The sequence below is a fragment of the Labrus bergylta genome, chromosome 5 (genome assembly GCF_963930695.1).
Source record: "Labrus bergylta chromosome 5, fLabBer1.1, whole genome shotgun sequence".
Lineage (NCBI taxonomy): Eukaryota > Metazoa > Chordata > Actinopteri > Labriformes > Labridae > Labrus > Labrus bergylta.
Genome location: NC_089199.1, coordinates 27565319 through 27587180, shown reverse-complemented (window position 1 = coordinate 27587180; position 21862 = coordinate 27565319). Strand labels below are relative to the sequence as shown.

Genomic DNA, 21862 nt, shown 5'->3' with positions numbered 1-21862 from the left:
GATTCTTTTTTTTTTTAATCAATTGTTGGGCATCCAACAAAAAGATTTTCTGTATAACGTCTGAATTTTGGGACCAACCATTTAACCTCTGGCTCGTTCTCCTAGAATCTTAAACGTAGACATGACACAAGGTAAATGCAACTATAAAGATACCTGTTTGGATACCATGGCAACAGAAATAGAGGCCTGCGCTCCCAGTATTGGGTTGTTCCTTGCCTCAGAGTCCCCAAAAAAATGTAGGCAAAACCCTGCACACTGTCCAAATTGCACAAATACATTTGGCAACGTTTCGCTTGCCAATTCATTGGCAGTTGATTTTAAAACATGACTAATACTATTCATCATTTAATAATGGAGATCGCATCATTTTAAAATGTGTGGTATCTTAAAAAGTCTCCAAGTATATCAACATTTGTCAATCTTTTCTCATGCAGTGATGGAGGTGCTGATCTTTGCACTCTTTCATATCCTGTCACCTCTCTGTTCCTGTAATGACGAGCTCATGATGCTAACGTAAGTCAGTCTTTGTTAAGTACAAATATCTGCCACAAAAAGAGAGAGATAAAGCCAGCATGTTTCAGAACAGTCAGTCTAAATTAATCTGCCCACCTCATGTCAGTGTCCATTTCCTTTAATACATGCAGACATTTATTTTAAACTGCCATGTGCACAATGAGTTGTACAATGTTTAAGATATATATATTTGGACTTTTATTTAGAGAAAGGACAGTGGACAGTCAGACATCGGGGAGAGAGAGAGAGAGAGAGAAATATACGGGAGAGGAGCTGCAGGTTAGACCTGAACCCGGGCCGCCAACCTAGAGGACTACAGCCTCTGTGCACCAACCACTATACATTTTTAACATTTAAACATTTTGAAGTAGTCTACAGATAAAGAAACAACCCTCTTGACGATGGAAGTCTGCCTTGTGTTTCTTTCAGCTCATAAGTTTACCGACTCTGAATCTTTTTTGATTGGATTTCTTTCCCTTTTTGGCTTAAACAGAGCATCTTTGATTTTTCCACCTTCGGAGTTGGCTTGGTCTTCAAAAAGTATTTGGACATTAAACCTTAAAATCTGCTCGTCATCATCATCATCATCTGGCAGACCTGACACAGCGAAACGTACCATTGCAGGCCTTGCGGAGTGCGTCATACTGGTAGCCCGTCTGACAGTCACAGCGGTAGCTGCCAGGCAGGTTGTGACAGATCTGGCCCACTCCACAGCGGTGCGTTCCCATCTGACACTCATCAATGTCTAGACCGGCAGAGAGAAAGATAAAGCACCTCAGCACTGACCCAGTCTACACACCTGCCTGAGTGTGGCTGAAATACAGCCAAACACCTCACTCACAAACACCCACAGCACCAAAACACATACAGGGAGAAATTCATACAGAGTGTCTTCTCGTTCTCTCTCACTTTCATACACTTACAGAAAACACTACATGAAATGGAAAAAGTGGAAGACTACTGAGCACTAACCAAACTGCATGAATACTAGTGATGACATTAGTTTGCGATTATTTGAATAGTAGAAATTCGATAAATCACAGATTTGGTTAAAGCTCCTGTGAGGACCTTCTGGTTTGTGTGGACCCTTGTGGACAAAACAAGAATTTCATCCCGCTATGTTTCATCAGTCAAACATATCACTCACTGTGAATCTCCGCCATGCAATCTGTAACCAAAGTCTGTTTCTGCGGCGCGCCGTAACTCACTTTGTCCGACACGTCCCTCCTGGCAGCTGTTAGACGCATTAAAATGACTCAATAAAAAACCATCAAGCTAGTCCCTGATGTTCCTGTTTGCCTTTGTAGCTCATAAAGAGGCACTTGTATTAATTTCAGACTGTTTTCATATCCAGCTATTTCACGTTTGTCTGATCTTTATCAGTGTTGAATGAATATCTCTGGCTTTACAACCACCACTCCAGAATAAAAAGCAACTGGGCAATGTCATCTTAGGCTTTAGGAAATTTGGGGTTGGGTTCTTTTTAGAGTAATATTTGTCATTAAACAGATTAAACTGTGGGCTGATCAATCAAAGTGAGACAATGAGTCTACTGTAAGGGGTTTCAAATTTGGTGCATTTTAATCCTTAAAAAGAAAGTCTTCTCTCACTGTTACGTTCAATATGGGACATTTTAGACTTAGACTTAGACTTAGACTTAGACTTTCTTTATTGTCATTCAAACTTGTACTTTACAGTGCAGATAAGAACGGAATTTCGTTGCATTTGGCTCGTTGTAGTGCAGGATAAAAACAGCAGCAAGTATTTACATAGAAAAATAAAAGTAAGGTGCAGATATAAATAGATATAAAAAGAAAAACTATGAGTAAAAATACTATACAGATAAATATATTGCACGTTATATGTATTTTACAGTCCAGTGAGGTAGTCCTGTGTGGGGGTTTGAGGGGGAATGGAGGGATTATTTTTTCCTGTTCATTTTACTTCTTAGTGTCCTTCATACGTTGTATGCTGATTGCTGGCTGTATGTGTGTACTGATGACTGATGAAACAAATTGCCCTCTCACAGGGATAATAAAACCAAACTTGAACCTTGAAATTTTAAAACATTTTCAAATTTTGATTGCGATTGCATCTCTTCCAATTCAGACCAAAGCAAAAGCCAATCACAGAGCTCCATAGGTCTTGTTATTCAGAATATTCAGATAAAGTGGCATAATGGAAAAAAAAAAAAACAAGGTCACAATTTCTCATTCATACACATCATTTTTCAGGGTTTTGCTCTCGTTCTAACTGACCAGAGAGGCTCATTATTTTTGTTTTCTTAAGGCTTTTTGTGAAAACCGAGTGGAACATTTGTGTGCTAGCCAAAAACAACATCAATACTTTCATACACATCTTTCCATGCCCGCCTGCTCTGTCCATGCTTTCTGCTAAAGACGTCAATCTCACCAACACACTTGGATCCATCTGGGCTGGCGTGGTAGCCGGGGCTGCACATTATGGTCTTCTGCTGGCAGGTGTAGGAGCCCACTGTGTTGATGCAGTGAGAGCCGGAGCTGCACGGCTCACTCAGGCTGCTGCACTCATTTATGTCTGCATAAACACAGAGAGAGGGAGAGAGAGAGAGAGAGAGAGAGAGAATGAAGCCTCAAGACAGCTGAGGAAATGACAGCTCCACAGGGGAGTGATTGTGAGGGAGTTTAATCTTGAATGACAGGCCGACCTATGACTGGAACAATAAGGCAGTGGTGTTTTTTACTTGTTGACTCGTTGGTTTTCATGCTTACTATATCATGGGGAGCAGTGATGTCGAAGCAAAATCTAAATTAATACTTAAGACATATGCACGCATTCAAGGGGGACGTAGGTGGTGGAGAAAATCTGAGATATGGGAGAGGATTTTGACTGTAAAAGTTAGTGAATGATGATTTAAAAAAAAAAAAAAAGACATGATAAATGTTATTAGAGGTATTTTGTTACTTTTTTAGCCACACTATGTGAACTGATACGAATCCAGCCTATGTCTCCTTTTCCGCATGTCATTCCCCGCTCTCTCTCTCCCTGATTTCCGACTCTATCCAATGTCTCCAATTTCTCCATTAAAGACACAAAAAGCCCAAAAATAAATCTTAAAAAAGAAGACTTCCAAAAAACACAAGTAAGTGTTCAAAGATAGCTAAAAGAAGTCTTCCATCGTCAGTGATAAATCTGTAATGTATGCAAACATCTATGGGAGTCTGAGCTTCATGACAGTGTTTATATCAGGAGCACCCCGGGGGTGAACTTTATGGCTGCACCATTATATCAAACCTCGCGAAGGCGATAATGTTTCCCCTACGTAAATGAACGACAGGCCGATGTTATTTGTTTCCTCTGAGCAAAGGAAGGGAGTGTCAAAACTAAAAGATGGAGTTCAGTCAGATAACTCACGTTTGCATCGTTTGAAATATTTATCGCAGCAGAACATAGTTTGTGTTTGGCGTCTAGACTCCGACCTCATCAATCCTCAGTTTTAATTTACATGCAGAAATTTGAGGAGTGCTGGGATGATATGTTAACCCCCCCCGACCAGTCAGAGCCTACAGGTGGATGCTGGGGTGGTGGGAGGTGGGAGCTGAGCAAGAGAGTGCAGAACTGGTGCAGGTCAGAGCAGATGGAGAGACCAGAAACTTGCAGCTTAAACAGATAATTGGAAGGAGGTGTTTGTCAAAGTGTGAAATCAGTGCAGCTCAAGTCGACTGCCTGAACTATCTCACAGGCGTCGCCTCATTTTTAAATCGGAGACGGCTTTTTGGCTGGGTGCAAAAAAAGTTCTGAGAACCTCAACCCTCTGTTTTACCAGCGAACATATGGAGAGAGCTTACTCTACTAAGCCCGGCAAAGGTCCCACTAAACCCAAACAGAACCTCGTCTTCAGCGCTACCCTTTTGAGGATTGTTTCTAAGCTAAGCTAAGATAGCCGTCTCTTGGCTGAGTGAATCAATTCATCAACTTTACTCATACAGCACCTTTCATACAATAATAATGACGCACAAAGTACAGAGGGTATAATGATCAAATGTAAACATTGAAGACGGGGAAATGAGACAATCATTTTTAATAACAGTTAGTGCAAAACCAGAATTTACCCTCAGGGATTAAAAAAAGATCCCTGTCCTGAGGCAAACTTCAGATGTTTGTGTTGGTAGTTGACTCTTTAATGCTTAGATCATAAATGTTAGCTTTAATAAAAACTCAGTTACAATCAATATATCATTATATTGAAGTATATTAAAAGAGAGAATATGAAAAGGTCCTAAAACTACATCAAAAATGGCCTGAATCTGCAGTTTCCTTGGCTTTACAAAGCTTAACATTGAGCTTTAGCTCGTTGGGGTTTAGATGTTAAGATTTCACCAGCAGCTGGTAGCATGGTAAACTGTTCTGAAGACTCACACTGACTTTGTCTTACCGATGCAGTTGCTGTGAGAGTCCTGTGTGAAGCCGCTCATGCACTTCTGCTTGGGATTACACAGGAAAGAGCCCATGGTGTTCTTGCACACAAAGCCCATTCTACAGTTGTGGGTGCGCAGCACACATTCATCGATGTCTAGAGAGAGGGGAGAGAAAAAGATAAAACATCGATTCAATGAGTCAGAGTGAAAAACCAAAACAACCCACTAAATCATCGAAGAGTTTAAAATCTGCTGTCGACTGTCTCAGCTTCAGCCTTTGCTGTCAATTTGTAAACAGTACAGTAGGTGGCACTGTGGATCAAGCACAGAATAAAACATGTGCATCTTCCTGGAAATGTTTCACTCTTGACAATGTTTAACTTGAGGAAAAATCCCCCTCCTATAAAAACATCATTTGTTCCAACTTTGCAATTAACAGAAGTTGAGCAGAACTTCTTAAATGACACGTTTTTGGATCTCCAAGCAGTAGAATTCAAATGAAAACATTTGTCCTTTCCACCGCACAGCCACTTTCTCAGAAGTTCACACAATATTGACTGCTTGGAGGAATCGTCCCGTGGCAAAAAAAAATCCAAAGGTCTTCATTTGGGTTTTTATTCTCTCACAGTCATCATCACAGAGATACATTTCCAGCACTGCAGCAGCCATCCGTCTTCCCCTCCTGAGCAGCTAATTAGTTTTTCCCCTGTTGGATGGTCCACTAAATATTACCTTCATTATCTCACTACATTGATTAGTCCTGCCTGGTGCCAAGTGCTGGAGACACGAGTCACAGAGCCACAGAGCTACAAAGCGCTATCCCGCCTGCACAATGCTTCCTCTCTGGGTGATTCTCTTGTCACATATTGAACCTGGGCGTCTACTGGAGCACAAACATCACGACTGATGGCCAAAGAAAATCAGCAGAAATCTAAATGAAGTCTTGCTGACTGAGCAGAGTTTAGGTCATGACGTGGGACCTAATACTGGTAAAGTATGGTTTAAACCTCAGAATGGAAACAATTTTCAATAATCTATATAATTTCTACACATCACTCTGTTGATTTGTTGTCACCTAATGTTGATTGTATTCATCTAAACTGGGACTGAGGGAAAAAAACAAGGCGCCTAAATATATCCTGTTCCTGCTAAAGAGCCTCTTTGAAAGCATCTGTCTCCACATCAATAATGCTGGGACACTTTAATACCCTCAATACCTATTAATGATGCACTACACTGAGTCAGATATTTAGGGATTTGTAAGATCCCAAAGGGCCCTTTGAGGACGACTTATTTTAGATTTTTGGGTACAATTAGACAGAGTCATACAGGGGATGTGGTGACGAACTGTGGGACCAGAATAGACTGTGTTGTGCATGCAGGAGAATCTACCTCGCTGTCCCACAGTACGAGCCAGGTCTGCTGTGTGTTGCTGGATGCTCTTTAAAATTACTGGGGAACCTGGAAACACTGAGTTTCACACTCCAGCACAAACAGAAGCCTCGGGAACAGGCCACTTATAACTTTCATGGAGGGGAAAAACTTTCTCGCCTGTATTGCAGATCACTTCGCAGGTGAACATGATCCCGTAGAAGTCACATCCTGCATACTGCAAATTTAATTTAAAATAAATATTCATTAAAAGGTTACAAAATATGCATAACAGCATTGCTAAATGTTGTTGTTGCAAGGCATGAACAAAGACTCCAGGAAATAAAGAGTCCAAGAATTAGTCCTGTTTATCTTATTCTAAGTTTTTTTTGTGGATAATCCAACAAGTTAAAAACAACTTTGTGAGCTTTTAGTGTGCTGGTAAGTTGATTTTGTTACATTATTGAAGAGCCATGCTAGTTGTTTTTCTTTCATTTCCTGTCGTAGTTTTATAGCCGGTTGTTGGTTTAAGCCTCATGCAGTATGCCTCAAACAGCTAAGAGAGTTGCATTAGTCCTCTGGATTTTCTAAACTGTATTGGCCTTTTGGCCTTGGTTGATAGGTCAGCTGAAGAGAGACAGGATATATAGTCACAACCACTCTATACTATATGCATTCTCAACAATTCTGCAGGTTTTGATCGCATGAAGATTGACTACAGGTTCGAGCAGCTCCCCAACAACATTGTTTGGCTGTGCAGTGTTTTCCTGCAGGATGAGCTGGTATATGAACCAAAAAATATACATCAAGGCCTTTGCCCCTGGGAATCTTATATCAGCTGAGCTATAACAGCAACTCAATGCTAAAAGGTTTTCTGCTGCACTAGCCTTTTAGAAAAAGATGGATATTGATTGAAAGAAAAATTGTTGTCATTTTCTGTCCTATTCATTATTACTGTAACACTAACTACCTAAACTCTGCACCATGCATCAGTTCAATAATGATCTTTTTGAAGGTCAAGGTTTGTTCCTCAGTCACAGGCTGTGAGACCACTTTTGCCATACTCCTTGTCAGAACACGTAGGTATGCTACGGATTAGCTGTTAAGAGAAAAAGCTAAAGACCCAGCTCTTTCATGAATACCTACTAACTTAATGATGATGGTTTCGATATCATTGATGGTCTCGATGATGGTTGTGATGATTGTTTTTGTTTGATAACGACGACTTATAAGATGGTTTCTATACTGATTAGAGCTCTCAAGAACTGCCCTCAATGTTGTGCTTTGCCTCTGGTCACTTCCTGTCAGCACCTGTGTGTCCAATCAGACTCAAAGCTGATCGTTTGCTGTTACTGACATTGTTCCCTTTTTTCTAGATCCTTGCTTGTGTTGTTCTTACTCTCTGATGTACGTCGCTTTGGATAAAAGTGTCTGCTAAGTGAATTGTAGGATTGTAGAGATGGCTAAGCGAGGCAGACTTTCCTCCATTCTTCCTAAGGTACAAAAATCCACATTCACAAAGTGTTAGTGTTAACAAGTTTGATCAGAGGATGAAACATTGTTCCCCATCGTGATGCAAAGGCTAGCATGAAGGTGCACATTCACACCACATGCATACACCATACATGTACATGTGCATGGTATAAGCTGGTTTGAGTTTGGTCTGACTATTTGGTCTCCAAAGGTCTGGTGGTAGGTTTGTGGTTTGGCCCTGCTGTACTATCGGTCCGTCTAATTTGACTCCCCTGCCAGTCAAAAGAAGTTAAAATCCTTCCTGCCTGCTGAAGAAGATGTAATCAGCATCCCTGCTTTGGCAACTCTGGAAATGACTGCTGGGTAAATTGGCTTAATGAAACGCATCAGTTACAATGAACTCACCCTCACAAACACTGTTCCTCAGCTGGTATCCTGCAGGACAAGTGACCCGCAGCTCGCATACAAATGATCCCACTGTGTTCACACAGTGCTCGCTGGGACGACAACTGTGGGTGTTAGTCACACACTCGTCCACATCTGCAGGAGAAAGAACAAGGGAGAGTGTGTGAGAAATGGTGTGGGGGGGGGGGAGGTGGAGGCGGAGAGAGGATGTATGACCATGAGGTAGAGGTGAAGCTGACTCTCTGAGGTTGTTGATGGACATGGCCTGAATTTAATTCTGTCCCCCCCTGACTGGTCCTGACACTGTCCCCATGATGAGGCTCAATGACTCAGCAGCAGATTGACGTCAGCAAAAATAATCCTGAAAAAAAAACACTAACAAAGCAAGTCCTTATAAGAGTTAGTGGAATACCAGAAAATTACATATTTTGTTTTTGCCAGCATGATAATCACTAGCTGGGAAGCTTTCATGAGAGTCTCAGGCTGAGACACTTAAATCAAAACTGAAAGAAAAAAAAAGTCACCCATTTGTGCAGTCCAGACCATATGAAAGTAGTTTTCAAATTCATTGTTTACATTTTCTTAAAAGGAAAAGTTAGAAAAGAGAACACCATAATTTGTCTTGTTGCTTCAAAGCCTCTGACATCGCTCGCCTGCAGGGGCACAGAGACGACACGCACTGGTGACTCTAGTTTACAAAACCAAGGACAGACCGTTTCGTTTCCAAAGCCTTTTCAAACATGAACTCCCGTGACGCCTCTTTGGTGTCATCATGTGGTGTTTTACTGTTGACATCTTGCAGGTGTGTCTCTGATTGGCAGTGACTCAGCAGACCACAGCGGAACAGATGCTTGTGTTGGTTTTAGAGAAGACACAGTTAGAAGAAAGTTCCTTTCCCTCTATTATCTGCTCATCCGGTAAAGGATGCTGTAAGAACCCACCACTGACTTTACTGATTATCACACCCTATTGTAATTATTGAATTTGGTTTAACGTGGTCCATTAAATAATCATTTGAACATTTAACATGGCGTTGTATAACTTTTTGTTGAGACCTCTTGAGTCATGACAAATACAAACATTTTACAATTTCTGGATTATGAGCAACAGCTAACAGCAACAGCAGGGTCCAACATGTATAAAGGTGCTTCTGTAACACAAATGTAATAGTATAAAACATCATACTGGTGAATGGGGCGGGGGGCAGTAAAGACAAAAAAACTGAGAAAGTCATCTATGTCATAGCCACACCCACTCACTCGTGCTGGGGCTTATTTGTTTTGAAAGAAAATGATGCACTTATCACTTATTCTATCCGACAGGATCAAATGAAAGTGTCTTATTGTAAAAAAAAAGAAAAAAAGATTAAAATGTTTAATTTGTAGTAAATCAGGGATGGGCAACTTTGGTCACAGCAAGGGCCACATTCATTTAATTCTCACTGCCAGGGGGCCAAATTGTAGAATACAAAAACGATTACAGTCGATTATGTCTCAAATTTATCTCAACATGTACCAGTGATCAAATATTATTACGAACATATTTCTGGTTTTCACTGTTTCATGGCAGATTTTGTCATGTTTTCTTCATGTTTCATGTCAAAATTGACCTGAGGGCCATATTGAGGGTTGATGCATGTGGCCCCCGGGCCGCCAGTTGCCCAACCCTGTAGTAAACAAACAAATTTGCTATAATGTCTTACTGTATGCAGTGTTATAAGGATGAGGACCACAGCATTAGCAACTAAAGTGTTTGAATTTACGTCTTTGGGTGAAATCCAGCAGATCTATAATGTTACATTTGATTTGCTAACTAAGCTAGCTATGAGTGTTTGGTAACTTATACAGTCTACATGCTCTGGAAAGTTTTGTGTTCAAAGCCTAAGGTCATTTTTCTGCTGTCCTGCCTGATTCTTAGTCAGCTTTGCTGTCAGCTAGCCATACTTACCGGTGGCGATTACAATTTTATGCAAATGTTCTTAAAAAAAACAAATGATATGCGAGGCGACAGACGCTTGCATATACAGTCACTGACAGTTAGGTGCAATTAATACGGTCATTTCAATATATATTTTCTCCCCTTCATTATTTTCTGTCTTGCACATATCAAAGGCCATGATTAAAGTAACCTGAATATATGTGTGTGCAGAAAAGAAAACAGGCCATTTACCTTAAGATAGACTAAGTCCAGATTTATTATTACCACAACTCATACTGCCCACATTACCCTCCCAGAATACATCATGCAGCGCTGTTCTGCAGGCCGTTACATCAACTTCTGACGTGACCGCTTTGCAAAGCCCCAGTCAAATTTAAAATATCAGTTCTTGGCAAAGGCTAAGTGGTGTTTTGCTTGTGATGCTTGTTTGTGTGAAATAAACTTCACAGGAGCAAACCTTTAAATCTTTATCAGCCAAAAAAAAAAAAAAAAAGCTCTGCAGCCGGTAAACAGGCGCTGTTGATTTATGACACTGGTGTGCTCATGCCGAGACAGTGGACTGCCGCTCTGTTGTGGCTCATCTTTATCAAACTGCTGCATACCGCTATCACGCACCATAGCGCATGGCCGATTAGCTGGTTGCTCTGATATCGTTGGACTGGGAATATTACGTGTATATCTGAGTGTCTGTGTGAATGCACGCCGCGTGGCAGTCTCCCAGATTTGAAGATCACCCCAAAAATATCCCACAGGGAAACCAGACGTAAAGGTCTTGTACAAATCTGCGAGAAGGAGCCCAGGCTGAAGAACAAAAGGCAGGAACAAGAGGGGAACATATTCTCTTGTGTTGCCTTTGTATCCGTTGGCAGTCCCTCGCTGGAATCCCTTTTCTCGACTTTCAAAGCTTTTGCTACGGGGAATTTGAATGAACTGTGTGTCTTACAACACCTTCCAACCAGGAGCAGCAGGAGGAGAAAAAAACACTGATCTGAGGTTTCCATCGTGCACCTGGTGTGTGAGAAACATCCTGCAGCTCTTTTCCCTGTAAGGTTATTCACCTCAGAAAACAACACAAGCATCGCCTCTCACAGCACAGAACACAGTTTATTCGATTATATGAAGCCTCTTAGGAACTGCAAGAAAAAAAAAACACATTCACCTTACTCACTTAAATGAACACTTTCCCCTTCTGACACTGCAGCAGAGTCTTCAGGACTTTCAGTTTACTGTGCATGCAGCGCTGTGCTGACAAGAGTCCCGTTTGGGGCCTTGCCTTTGCAAATGTCCCCGTTTGTTCCCCCAACCGAGAGACATCTGCTGTCTTCATCGTAGGGAGGATATTTCCAGGGGCAAAGCAAACCGAGCGCTGAATCTGCCTCATCCTCTGGGTCTAGCTCCCCGTCAAGCCGAGGGATGGATGGGACCGTTTCCAATGTTTGTGTATTGCCAGTCTTGCAGAAAGTCGCCTTCTCCTTCCACTCTGGTGGCCAGCATTTTTCCAGTGCGTCATTCCGAGAGCCAAAAAAAGAAAATAAAAAGGGGAAAAAAGTGCCTATTGCCTCAAGGTTCCTTTCCCCCAGGGACACCGAGATTACACAGCAGTGAGGAGTGAAGTGATCCAATACATACAAGGTGGGGAACAAGGACGCTTATTTTTTGAAAAATACAAATGCTTCATCGAACATCGAGGGGAGAGCAACTGGCAGCCTTTGGAAGAATTCCATCAAGAGGCCAGAGGAGACTGTGCACGGGGAGATGTCTGAGAGGCAAAGCGATTAGGCCCAGAAGTAAACACACACCCTGTTGTGCTTTCACACCAGAGCCAGCAGACCGTGAGTTTTTTTTTTTTGGAAAGTTCAAGCTGAGATAGTGAAGTCAGCCTTGGCTTATTCGCAGATGTGGTTCTAGACATGAGGTTTAGGATTACACAGCCACAGACAGGTGGGACTGAGAGGATAGCAAGCTGTGAGCATGATTTCCACATCATTATTACGAGGGATTAAGTCAGGACGATGTGCCAAAAAAAAAAAAAAAAAAAATGATACAAATGAGGAGAATACATGCAGGGCAATGTTTTGTTAAGGCTTTAGTACAATTTGCACGAGACAAGTTTGCCTGGAGACCTCAAGTTATCTAGTTATGACTGCACAAGATGAGCAATCATCTAAAAATCTGCTATGTAAAGGGGAAAATTCTGCTACACATTACTGCAGTAATTTGTCAAACAGAAATTGTATTTTTCCAATTAGAACTGTCACCTCAATGATTCAGAGATAGTTAGATCGGGTATCAGCGACAATGGGCCGATTCATTGGGGCAGATCGATACAATTCAGTTACGGCTCTGTCATCACTCAGTGTGCAGGTAGGCCTGTGCTTTTTGCGGCGCAGAGCTAACATTGAATGGAGGGCGCCAACAATTAAGTATTTGAACTTCTGAGGCTTTTCGAAATATACCATATGTCCTCAGAAAACGCGATGATGTTGTTGGTGTCAAATCAATATTTCAGACATGCAAAGCATTTCCAGACAAAAAGAAAGTGAGCAACAGCACATGGTAAGTGCTGAATATATAACTTTAGTTTTTTTGGGTATAGTAAATGGTAAATGGTAAATGGACTTGAGCTTGTATAGCGCTTTTCTCTTATTCTGACTGCTCAAAGTGCTTTTATTCTGAAGGTCACACCTACACATTCACACACTGATGGTAGAGGCTGCTGTTTAAAGTGAACATCAGAAGTAACTAATCCCATTCATACGTCACCGACGAAGCAGCGGGAGCAACTTGGGGGTTCAGAGTCTTGCCCAAAGAGACATCAGACATGTAGCTGCAGGAGCGCGGGATCGAATCCCCGACCTTCCAGTTGAGAAACATCCAACTCTTCTCTTCCGCTGATCCACAGCTGGCTCAGATGGTAGGAGGACACAAACAATTAGGCAAACCAGTTTGGAAGTATTTCATTCTCGTTAAGCCACCAACTTCTGCAGCTACTTGAAATATCAGCAAAGCTTAGGTTCCAAGGCTGCGGTGGTAGAATGAGTTCAACCGAACTAAAAATGTAGATGAAATGAAGCAGTTAACTTTGTCCACATTGCAAAGAGAATCATCCCAGTGATGTATTGAAAGCAACAAAACACTTTTGTAACAACGCTACATAAATACTGTACTGTACTTTAAAAATTGGATCAGTGCATCATTAGTATCCTGTCTATGATAACATTAGGAAGGGAATGCTAAGCCAAGCCTTATTATCTTATCCAAACATTGAGTGAAACATCGGTATTCTTGAATTATTATAAGCTGTAGCAATATAACATAGAAAAATGTTGGTGATTAATGTTCTTACTTGCTAACCGTAGATCAGAACATTGCTAAATTTGACTGAGTTATGACCAGGAGTGGTGCTAAATTAAGAGCCGTTTGGGAGCCGAGGCAGCTGCTCTTACTGCTGAACTGAGCCAAATGATCTGGCTCACTTTGAGGAGCTGGTTTTAAACCGCTGTGCACCCAGGGTCCAAATGCATTTATTTAATTGATTAGACTTCTTGAGAGTTGACAGGCATCTCTTAAACTCTCCCCTTAGCTTTTCTTCAGCTTCAAAGAGGGATAAATTACAACTGTATCATTCTTATTGGGTGCCCTTCAAAACCTGTTTGTCCCATTACCCCACTGCAGCTAATGGATGCTAACTAATGTAATTAATACTACTGGTTTACCACTTGGACATGAGATCTGAATGTTGTAAAAAAAACATTGGACATTCTAGTTACTGATGACACGGGCAGTGGGCCGTTCGACTGTCCTCCTGTTTCCTCTTTTTCTGGAGATGAAAATGTTACACATGGACATATCCACCCGGGACGTGTGGACAATGCAAAATGTTTCTTCCCTTGCTACAATGGTGCTGCATGTCTTAACAGTAAAAAGGTCAAAACCTTTATCAGCCTGTGACCAGGAAGGAATACAAAATTAAAAATGAACAACATGCAGCTCTAGTAATGTCTACGTAATGGGGGCCCTTGACATGGGAAAGGTTGGGAACCCCTCTGTTCAGCCCCACTGTGATTCATTAAGAATATTATCAATCAAGACTCCCCGTCTGTACTCCTTTTGTTCTCTGTGTGCAAGACCTTCCTTTCTGCACCTACCTTTTAAGAGTGATACATTAAAAAGGTCTCATTCTTATTGGATGCCCTCCTAAACCTGTTAACCTAATCCCCCCCTTGAAACTTAGGGATACAAACAGATAATCACATTGACCAACAGATCTAGAAAACTAACACGAATACGTACAACACTTGTCATGGCTGAATCTAAAGGATCACTTGTTTGGGTGAAATCCTTATTAACATCTCAAACAGCACCACCTTATGCTGAGGAAAGCAAATGTTAAGTAGCTGGAGGCAAAGTAGAACCAAATGTCAGAATTTATGATGAGGATTTGTCCAAATATTTAATTCATTTCCAAACACTTCATTGGTGTATTTTCTTTGACATTTTCTTTCCCAGTTAACAAGGATATCTTGAAGATACTTTATTCCACTATTGTACTCATTAAAGCATCATCAAAAAACCATTGAAGGTAAAAGAGACAAAAACACAAGACATCAGTGCTCTTTAAACAAGCCAGAGTATATAGCCTTGCAGTGAATCCAAACTCCCCTCAGGGAAGATGGATTAGATTTCAATGATTATGCATTCTGTGTGATACAGCACAAAGAAATGGCCTTTAGTCCGGATCAGACCACAATTTTTTCTCTTTGTTTGGCTGGGCAGTGTCTCTGGTACAAAAGAAAAAAACTGTGGTCAATCAGCAGTAATATCTTGCACAACGTTTGGTGGAGTAGACAAATACCGCTCTCAGGAAATACCACATGTTAACCCAAAAAAGATGTCAAAATGTGACCACAGAGATGGTCACGCAGTCGGCTTTGGGAACTATTTGTGTTTGTCGCTCAGTGTGTATGGACTTGTGTTGGGAACTGGAAGGTTGCCGGTACAAGTCCTGGTGTGGACCAAAGTATGGACTGAGGTGCCCTTGTGCAAGACACAAAACCCGGACGCTCTTTCATGTGATTCACGCTCACTCTGACTTCTCTCCATCAGTGCATGTCCATAGGATCCTGTTTTCACATTGTGTGTGTGTGTGTGTATTGCAGCCCATGTGTGCAAGCATGTCTCAATAACAGAGTGCAAAAGTAATTTCCCCTCATTGGACTAATAAATTAAAAATTATGTAAAAAAATATATATTTAGTGCTGCAAGGTCTCATCAGTGTAAAAGCTCTCAGGTCTGACCTGCATGCACTTATTCATGCAGCTCCTCTGCAAAAAGAAAAATCCAACCCTGATCTCAAACACCTTGTTTAGGCAAAAGAAGGTGAGTTTTATTCATGGATGAATTTGGAAACCGAACAGTTTAAAGCTAGAAACCCTTTTGATATCTGAATTTGGAGTTGTTGGCGTGCTTTTGTGTGTGTTTGGACTGCAAAATGTCTGCATGTGTATCCATTCACAGCTTGGTGATGTAGAGAGACATAAAGACAGATCCCAGATTTACTGGCTAACCCAAACTCTTACTGTTCATATGTTTAAACATCTCTTCACACAGCTCTTTTCTGATGACACACTGGAGGATCCTGCTTATTCACACGTGCACACACACACATACGAACACATCTCCATGGGAACAGCTGTGTGTGAAAGCCTTAAATTCATTGAAGACGATATGGTAGCAGCTTTATGTGTATACTGCACATCTGTGAATCAAATTCTCACACAGTCAAACAGAGGTGCTTACATTTGTTTAACACATTTTAGATTACTCGTCTGCAAACACCCAAGGTGTTAATCATTCAGTGTTTTCACAGTCGGTATGATAAACTATAGAGTACCTGTTGACGGGGGTTTACTTCACACAGTAATTAGATCTCCATCAAACCCTCTAATACCCCCCTCACACTCACATCTTGTAGTGCTATTTCCTTTAATTCCAGTCCAGGCCTAAAGTTGCCCACCCACATGTTCACATGTGGAAACACTTTGTGAGAAGGTCCTCGCTCTGCTCTCTGAATGAGGTGATATGAGGGGAACACTAACTCGTGTGTAGAGCTCGTGCATGCAGAGGTTTTATTCCATTGGCCGACTGACAGACAGTTTAAATAAACTCAGAGAGAAATTGCACTTTGACTGTATATTCACGGCCATAACTGAAGGGAATCCCTCTCTCACAGTGGGACTTTTATAATGAAGCAGAATGTGTTAGAAAAGCATATTATGAAAGAAAACTACTATGATAGCAAATTCATTAACATCCTACTTGTTTGCATTTCTGTCATAACATCTTGTACAGGTTACAAGGTTCTTAGTTATACTACAAGGAGGGGTTTGAACAATAAGCTCTTCTTGAGTTGGTGTGTATTGGATTTCAGAGTTGGATCATAAATCACTTTATTCACAAAGGAAAACAGCTGCTAAGTTTTCACCCTGTTGCAAATTCACCGATCAATTTACTAACTACTGCAGGAAATATATTACTGTAAGGCCAACCATGGAAAATTGTGTTTGGCATAAAAAGACTTACATTTTCTTCTGCAGACAGTTTGAATGTTGGATCCATGTCCAAGATAAATACAGCTTTTTTTTACTCATTTGATGTGTTTTGATTCTCAGCAGCAGAAACGTCTTTTGATTCTCACTTCTGATCACTGATGGGCGAGTTACTGAAGAACTAGTTACAGTTCTAGTTACTATCAAAACGTTACTGAGTTAGTATCTGAGTTACTGCATGATAGTTAACTATTTCATGGGAAAGTACCTTTAGCTTTCCTTTTTTGTCTGTCCAATACTCACATCAATGTTTACATTATTTAGTGTTGCTGTGGCAGTGTGAGAGGAAACAACTCACAAATTTAATTTCACATTGTAGCCATTCATAATATGTTAGTATTTTTCTAATAATGAGAAGCCCCCAGGAAGTGCACTGACTGTTGAAGCCAATTTTACTTAGTGGCCAAACCTGGTATTGCAGCCACAACTACATCAACTTCCTGATATGAACACTTAAATAACCGTTTTTAAATTATAAGTAAAATCCCAAGTAAATATTTATCAAGAGATATTTTTCAAGACATAATGAAAGTGCATCAGAGCCACGGGACTGTGCCTCTAAATTTGCATGCTCTATGGGCCAAATAACTTTTACACCCAGAATTCGGACTTTTTTTTTACTTCATGTGCAACTGAGCAGCTTGCAGGAATGAACAGGGCTCCGCCTCCAATGCTGTATCCACTTCTGTTAAACATCCATGTTCTCTGAAGGCAACAGACTCACCAGTGGAAAGCATGTCGTCATCAACATACCCCGCTATCTGTCTGTTTAGTCCTGGCTTGCAGATCATGGAGCTGGTGGTGATTTGAAATGAAGCTTCATCTGTTTGGATGGAGTCACTCCTCCTTCGGTCAGTCGAGTTAACATGAGCTTCATCTGGGTCTCCAACAAATAGCTTAGTAGAAGTGTGTTGTTCAGCTAGGTGGTTTGTGAAATTAGAATGGTCATTATTTTCGGTGGCCAACGTTTTGCCTTCTGAACATAGTCTACAACTCAAAGCTATATTCTCATTGTTTACTTATAACTGTCTGTAATAGTAATGCAATTCTGTTATTGAATCTGAAAGGTAACAAGATACACTTCTATTTACTGCAAATGGAAGTGGCTTACACCTGACTCTGCTACTGATAAATAAAACTCCTTGTTAAAAAGAATTTAGTTGAACTCTCTGATTTTCCTCTGATGTCTTGTAAATAAGAAATATGAGTTTTAAATCAATATTTATTGAAAAAAAAGATGATGTAAGGGAAGCCTTGGTACACTCCTCTCAGTTATACAAATTCAACAACAGCTTCATCCCCCAAACTGACCATAAAGTGAAATCAACACCTCTCTAAAACTGCTGGAACAAAAACTGTTCACTACACCTTCATTATGGGAACATTTATTGTCAGGCTGTATTAGATTTAGCTAAATATTTTAATGAAGTGTTTCCCCTTATAAAGTTGTAATGGATAACATTAGAGGTGCGGAAAAAAATCTATAAATGTAAAAAAAAAAAAAAAATCGAGATTCTTATAATCTGAGATTTTAAACAGATTCATAACTTCAGAAATGTTTTTTTGGGCTAATCAGTAGAATGCCAAATAGAGCAACAAGAAATTCAGCCAGTCTCACAGATGACAGGAGTAGATCCTGGAGTATGTACTCATTCATAAAATAGACTTTGAATCATGAATCCAGAATTGTTTTGAATCAAAAATAGATTCTAAATCGAAGTGTGACCCCAAGAATCGAAAACTGAATCATGAGACTCCCAAAGATTCGGAGCCCTAGATAACATGTTAGAAGACCCTTCCCTATTTATCTGTTTATTTATCCATCCAGCAGGCATGGGGTCCCGTTAGCTTATGAGAGTGGTTCTGGTAATGTAAGTCCTTCAGGTGTGTTTTGGTCCCTTTCAACTCCAATTAAAAAAATGTCATATTTTCTGATGCCTGAGTTATATATACTTAAAACTAGAAAGCCTAGCTCTTAAAAAAAATACATTAGTGCATAATGTTTAAAAGGTATAGATAGTATGTCTTCAGGAGGAACAAAACAGCTTGAAATAAACAAACCGGAGAGAATAGGGCGACAAATGAATTGCTTGTAAGGCAATCAATATATTTCAATAATTTATGATTCCGTAAACATGATCTATTGCTCCCCTTTATGACTCTACATGCTACATAAGTCTTTTTTCCTTTTTTCCTTTATGCTCGTGTTATCGATATGTTGGTGACAAAAGGCCAGATATCTTCAATCCAATTACAACACAGCTATCCAGCAGTCGAGGATTTAACACAGCACAGATGTGAGCCCTTCCATGATTAATTGACCTTTTTTAATAAATACTGTATATTAAAATAATATCACCATATGATGTATATTGTTTCTTTTTTTCCCACACCTGGTACATTATTGGTTTAGAATTGTTTTGAGGTAATAAACTGTCAAATAAAACAACAAAACATATAAAACATCACTACCCTTACACTCTAAGGACACTACGTAAGGTTCATACTGAGAATATACGACTTACACATTGTGTTACCATGTGTTTCTGCGTATGTTTTCAAGCATCCAATTTTTTGTAGTTAAAAAAAAAAAAAAAAGCAGATGTGTCTTCTGACCTCCGCCTGTCCGTTTCTCCAGTGACGCTGTTCTTCCATGTTTCCGTGCATGGCTTTTTGAAAGGAAAAAGGTATCCAAGTGCACAGATACAAAGTAAAGTGTTTTTTGTTCCTGCAGCTTTAGCTCCCCACCAGGAGTAATTGGCTAAGGTTGACTAATGCTCCAGGCACCAGGAAGTTGGAACCCAATCAGTCGATGCATTGTTTAGCCACACAAGAGCCGCAGTTTCTCCTGCTTCATGAGTGACTGCATCCAATTATAAAAGTGTCCTGATCTCTGGACATACTGCTCCGATGCACATCTGTTCTGTTGCCATGACTGTATGTGTTTGTTGTTGTTCATTTACACAGCAGTGAGCGGTATTGTTACTCGTGTTGGGTTGGTTGTTACCTTGTGCAAACCATGTTTTTCGAGGGGGGAGACAGCTTAAGGGATACATACAAGCATTGTGAGAGGCTCCAATTACTGCCAACAAGAAGAATGAGCAGCCCTTACCTTCACACGTGTGTCCGTCCATCATCAGAGAGAAGCCTGGGAAGCAGGAGCAGCGAGCCCGGCCTGCCACCGCCGTACAATGTTGACTGCAAGGACCATTTTCTGTTGGAGACAAAACCAAAAAAAAACATGAGCTGCATGACTTCACACAGCTATGCCTGCAGGACAGTCATTCACTAATAATGTCTTAAATTCTTCATCCCTGTGCTGTGTCTCTGCTGTCCTGCTAACTCATCGCCATGTTGTTTTGCTCCCCCCAGGCTCCTATGGACTCTACCTTCACACCCTCGCACTGATCATCACCCCCCTGCAGGAAGGAGCCCCTCATGAGCCGTCACATTCAGCACAAGAGAAATCAATTCTGGCTATTTAAGAGCTCGATAGTCCTGTCACAAAGAGGCATGGACCAGACAGGGACTGTGTCACACTGCAGCTATGCAGGAGTAGAGAGTCAGAGGGACGCTCTGTTCATTGATCAGGATATTCTATACAAATCAGACACTCTATTGAAGAAGGGGCCTTTGTTGTCTCTGGAGGAGAGATTCTTGCATCTCGAGGGTATGCACTGTTTGCACTTGATATTCGGTTTAGGAAGATGCAGCAGAGAAAAAAAAAAGAAAGTATAGCTGTTTTCACACAAGCACTCCTGAACATTTCTGGAAGATTTCAGGGCAGCCTGAAATCTTCCTGAGTTGCTTATTCACACATGCGTGAAGTTTTCCCTGTCTGATGGGAGAAGGGGAAGAGGTCCAAGGAGGAAAGGCATGGCATAGAAAAGACACTACAGAAATCCAAGAAGGTGAACCTAGTGAAAGAATCTGACACATTACATGACATTGTTTGCCTTTATATTAATGCAACGGTTAATTGGACGTCTTCACCACCACATTCTACAATTCACTTAGCAGACGCTTTTATCCAAAGCGACGTACATCAGAGAGTAAGAACAACACAAGCAAGGATCTAGACAAAAGGGAACAATGTCAGTAAGAGCAAACGATCAGCTTTGAGTCTGATTGGACACACAGGTGCTGACAGGAAGTGACCAGAGGCAAAGCACAACATTGATGGCAGTTCTTGAGAGCTCTAATCAGTATAGAAACCATCTTATAAGTCGTCGTTATCACACAAAAACAATCGTCACAACCATCATCATCATCAATAATATGGAGACCATCATCATTAAGTTAGTCGATATTCATGAAAGAGCTGGGTCTTTAGCTTTTCCTGAAAGGTGCTGACGGACTCTGCAGATCGAATGGAGTTTGGAAGTTCATTCCACCACCGGGGGGCGACAGAGAAGAAGAGTCTAGTCAGCGTCTAGACCCTGTTGTGACATTCTCCTAAAAATAGCCAAAACAAATACAGCAATTGGTCAAACATCATTCAGGGCTGCTGCAGCTACTGACTGGATCAACTTACAAAAAACTCTCAAACTGGACACTCTCATCCCTAAATCAGCTTTCAAGGACTCTATTATGGACATTCTCACTGACAATTGCAACTTCCCAAACCTCTATCTGCTGGCTCATTACTGTCTCTCCCATGCATGTTGTCTTTTAGATGTTTACCTCTCTGTGTAAGCCACACATCTATGTGGTTGCTCTATGTGCTGTGCTCTGCTGTTGTGAGTGTATGTAAGGAGGATACGTTGTACATGTGATGACTGTGTTTTGCCTTCCTTATGGCTGGTATTTTTGGATATATTATTTTAACTATTTATTGTGTTGTGACTGTTCGGAAAAGTTGTACGCTGCTATCTTCTGACTTTGCTGTTTGTCCTTCTAACATTGACCTTTCCTTTCAGCCCCCCCCTCCCTCAAAAGGCTTCTGTCTTTTGCCAGGCCGTCGTTGTAAATAAGAAATCTGCTCTTAATGACCTGCCTGGTTAAATAAAGGTAAAATAAAATTCACAGTAACAACGAAAGAGTGGGAAAGAACACACAGGCAGCAAAGAGAAAAGTAGATGAAGCAGCTTCGTAAAGTGCACAAAGATTGCCACGATCAGGGGATGTAAATGTCGTCACCGTCGCTCGCTTGCACTT

General features: G+C 40.9%; 1 protein-coding gene across 1 annotated transcript in view; it reads right to left on the bottom strand.

Moving 5' to 3' along the window:
- fbln2 (fibulin 2) overlaps positions 1–21862 on the bottom strand; it is a 72944-nt gene that overhangs the window by 8376 nt on the left and 42706 nt on the right. The window contains exons 8-12 of the mRNA XM_020632746.3: positions 19818–19919; positions 8160–8294; positions 4928–5065; positions 2926–3069; positions 1130–1258 (exon numbers count right to left, since the gene is read on the bottom strand). Of these exons, the coding sequence (XP_020488402.2) occupies positions 1130–1258; positions 2926–3069; positions 4928–5065; positions 8160–8294; positions 19818–19919 (648 nt within the window). The remainder of the gene's footprint in view (positions 1–1129; positions 1259–2925; positions 3070–4927; positions 5066–8159; positions 8295–19817; positions 19920–21862) is intronic.